This window comes from Pygoscelis adeliae, unplaced genomic scaffold (assembly GCF_000699105.1).
Source record: "Pygoscelis adeliae isolate BGI_AS28 unplaced genomic scaffold, ASM69910v1 Scaffold445, whole genome shotgun sequence".
NCBI classification, from domain to species: domain Eukaryota; kingdom Metazoa; phylum Chordata; class Aves; order Sphenisciformes; family Spheniscidae; genus Pygoscelis; species Pygoscelis adeliae.
In genome coordinates this window covers 1,690,845-1,694,486 of record NW_008824894.1, presented here as the reverse complement: position 1 = coordinate 1,694,486, position 3,642 = coordinate 1,690,845, and the positions used below count along the sequence as shown (strand labels likewise).

At 59.8% G+C, this 3,642-nt stretch overlaps 1 protein-coding gene across 1 annotated transcript; it reads right to left on the bottom strand.

Moving 5' to 3' along the window:
* Positions 1-1,165: 1,165 nt before the first annotated feature.
* On the bottom strand, positions 1,166-3,620 carry GALR2 (galanin receptor 2). The gene is made up of 2 exons (XM_009324574.1): positions 3,278-3,620; positions 1,166-1,953 (listed from the first exon to the last, which is right to left on the bottom strand). Exons 1-2 carry the CDS (start codon positions 3,616-3,618, stop codon positions 1,173-1,175), a joined length of 1,122 nt encoding a protein of 373 aa, XP_009322849.1. The 5' UTR covers positions 3,619-3,620; the 3' UTR covers positions 1,166-1,172.
* Positions 3,621-3,642: the final 22 nt, after the last annotated feature.

The following is a 3,642-nucleotide window of genomic DNA, read 5'->3' as shown; positions in this document are numbered from 1 at the left end:
CCCCCGCCCCGTGGCTCCCCTTGGGCCCGCGGGCCCCACCCCCCCCCCAGCCCCCGCCTCTCCTCCGCTGTGGACCACGGGGTGTTTCAAGGGAGCAGGACACGGGATGCAGGATGGAGGGCTTTATTGCGGCTTCCCCACCTGACTGGGGTCCCCCAGCACTCGCACAGCCCCAAGCTGTCTGGCCTCACAGCACGGCCGCAGGAAAGCGGTGCCAGTGCTCTGCTTTGCTCCTCTCTGCAAGCACCTTGCCTGGGCTGAGATGCTGAGCCGTGCCCAAGCTGTCTGAAAGCATTAAAATCCTCCCCCAGTGCTGACCCGCTGATGTCCCGCTCCGCTTCCCCTGGCAGCGTAACCTCTCCCATGGGGCCATGGCTGTGCTCCCCCGGCAAACAGCCTCTCTCCCCGCCAGTCCTTGGTGACCTCTGGATGCTCTGCAGAGCTTCGCATGCACCAAAATGGCATGCAGGAGCCATGGTCAGCAGCGCGGGGCGGTGCCCTGTGCCACTGACAGTCCCATACTTGGGCCACGGCGCTCATCTCAGCTACGGATGCTGCTTCCAGCTGTGCTCCATCCTGGGGAAACCTCCCCCGAGCCACAAGCCCCAGGGAGACGCCAAAGCCCAGCCAGCACCGGCTGCACCAGGAAGGTTTGTCTCATGATTTCTATGCTTCTCTCCTGTATTTTCCTACCTGAGCTGGGTTTGGGCCCGGGTGGCTGTGGCCAGCATTGTCCTGGGGCACAGCTCCTGAACTGGGACGCAAACGAACCAAGACTTCCCAAACGTCCCTAAAAGCACACCCCGCTAACTCCAGCCAGACACTGTGTTGCTTGGAGGGACCAGAGCTTTCAATAGGCTCCAGGCGTAGATGCAACGGGGTGTAAGTCCAGCCGTGACAGAAGAACAGGTGATTACACACGAGAGTTGATTTGGGGGTTTGATCTCTCTGCTCTCAGCAAGTGCTTGGCGGAAGCAAATCCTGCCCTTGGATCCTCGGTCGGTCGCTCGGCTGAGTCCGTAGTCAGCAGCATCGCTTTAACAGTTATGATATTTGGGTGCGTTTGAATGAAAAAGGGTACGATTTGATGCATGTTAACCCGAAATGTAGCCCGTCCCCAGGCCTGCGATGCTGCAGGAGACTGCAAAGCCGTAGGGTGGGACGGAGCTCTGCTAGGTGACATTGAAGGTGATGAAGGAGCCATCTGCTTTCCGCTGATGTCCCACTGGCTCTGCCTCCCCCCAGGGCTGGGCTGGGACCTTGCAGTGCAGGGAGGAGCGGCCGGGCATGGCTTCGCTGATGTGGGTCACCTCGCTGAGCTCTGCCTCCAGCGTGCTGACGGTGTTCGTCACTTGGGCCACGTGTACCTTGTTGGCTGCCTTCTTGTGCAAGAGGCAGATGAAGATCTTCTTGAAGCCCTTGCGGAAGTGTTTGGAGACCAGGGCGTAGACAATGGGGTTCACGCAGGAGTTGGCGTAGGAGATGAGATGCGAGAGGATGCGGAGCACGTACGTGGCGTGGTTGAGGGGGAAGTACCCGAACCAGACGCAGAGGATGACCAGGTGATGGGGCAGCCAACAGAGGCAGAACAGGACGGCTACAATGATGATCATCCTGGTGACCTTCCGCTTGGCCTTCTTGGACTCCGACATGTCTTGGAGAGGGTCCACAGACCTCCACAGGTAGCGAATAGTCCGCATGTAAGTGAGGCTCAGGATCAGCACTGGGATGATGTAACTGAAGATGAAGGTGCAGATGTCCATGACCTTGCGCTGGGAGATCTCCCAGATGGGGTGGCAGACGGTCAGGTTGGCCAACTGGAACTCCTGGTAGTAGCTGAGGTAAGGGCCCGAGAAGATGAAGGAAAGCCCCCAGATGAAGCAGATGGCTGTGAGGGCGTTCCTGGGTGTCCTCAGCTCCCTCGAGTGCAGGGGGTATCGTATGGCCAAATACCTGCACGGGAAAGGGAGAGGGACAAGATTGCAGTCCTGGGGAGGGCACGGAGAGCTGGTCCAGGAGCAGATTGGAGAAAGGGCAAAAGTGGTGATGGATTTGAGCTTTCCAGGGCAATTAGTCCCACAGCTGATTCCCTGGTGCTTCTAAGGGTCCCAGTGGGGTGAGGAAGATCCTGTCCCCATCACCCTCTCCGCTCCCAGCAGTGCTTGTGGGGAAGATGGGGATGGTCCCCTTCTGTCCCCCTCCCTAATCCAGCAGATCCTCACTTGATCATCAGTCTGTCTGGCACAAGCGATAGCAGCAGTGAGGATATGAAGGCAGGAGCCAGTCCCCAGGATCCCCAGACATCGTGTTCCTCGTGCTGGCACATGCGAAAGCACGTCACCCATTTTCAGATCTGCAATTAGCTAATTAGGCCCAGATCTAGGGGCTCATGCAAGCCCCTGCTTGCTCGACACCTCTATTCCCCCCAGTTCTGTGGGATGCAGGAGGAGAGGCAGACCCTGGGTCTGCTGAGGGGTTGGGGGGGGCTGTGCCGGCAGCCAGCGCGGTGCTGTGCTGGGATGGCAGGATGCATCCAGCCCTGCTCTGGGGCTGCCGTGGCTCTTCCCAGGGGCCTTTCACGGGGACTTTCCACATCCCACCGTCTCATGGGTTTCGAGCGCCGAGCAGAGCAGCACCAGGAGCTCCCTGCCTCCTGCGGGTTAGTAACTCGCCAGCCCTTGCAGAGCCAGGGGCTTGAGCTAGCATGGGGCAAAGCACAGGCAGGAGCAACAGGCTGCCTTTTACAGAGCTTCCTGGCTAAAACTCACCCTGGGCCAGGCTGGGATGGTCACTGGGACAAGGGACATCGCTGGGACAGAAATAGGCTTTTTGTTAATAAAAGGGGAGGGTGGGAGAAGCAGTGTCCCAGCTCAAACATCCCAGTGTCGTCTTCTCAAGAGCAGGGGCTCTCTCCCTGTGTCCCAGGAAGAGCTGGGGCTGCACAGAGACTAAGCTTTGTTTCTCTCTGGTTTTCTATCCCCCCTTCAGCTGCCAGAGCCTGTGGATAAACCCCAGTCCTACAGCTTCGGGGTCTGAAAGCCTCCTCCAGCTGGGCACTGGGGACAGGGGTCCCAATCCAACCCTCTCTGCTGGACCCCATCCTTGGTGGTCGCATTTCCTTGCACACATGAACTGGGAAATGCTCCTGCATTCCCCTGGGAGGTCGCAGGAATCGGGGCTTGGCTCCAGGGGACTCTGTCCCTTCTCCTGCCCGGGTGCGATCCAGAGAAGGGGGGGAGCCTCAGGATACAGGGAGCCCCCCCCTCCCCTTTCCTACCTGTCGAGGGAGACGGTGGCCAGGGTGAAGCTGCTGGCGTACATGGTGAGGTAGATGAAGAAGTGGACGGCCTTGCACATGAAGGGCCCAAACACCCAGCCCTCCAGGGTGTAGATGGTGGCTTGAAAGGGGACGCAGAAGAGGATGAAGCAGAGGTCGGCCACCCCCAGGTTGAGGATGAAGAGGTTGGTGGTGTTCTTCACCTGCCCGTTGCGCAGCAGCACGGCCAGGACCAGGCAGTTGCCCACCGTGCCCACGAGGAAGATGATGAGGTACACCAGCGGGATGATCACCGACTCGGGCTGCCAGCCCCCCTCGGAGCCCGCCGCCGAGCCGTTCATGGCCGGGTGTGCACGGCGCGCGCA

Excerpts from the sequence above, each read along its gene's own strand:
- GALR2 (XM_009324574.1), bottom strand. The coding sequence starts at position 3,618 with ATGAACGGCTCGGCGGCGGGCTCCGAGGGGGGCTGGCAGCCCGAGTCG. Across the intron at positions 1,954-3,277 it reads GCCACCGTCTCCCTCGACAG|GTATTTGGCCATACGATACC; the intron begins GTAGGAAAGGGG and ends TTTCCCGTGCAG.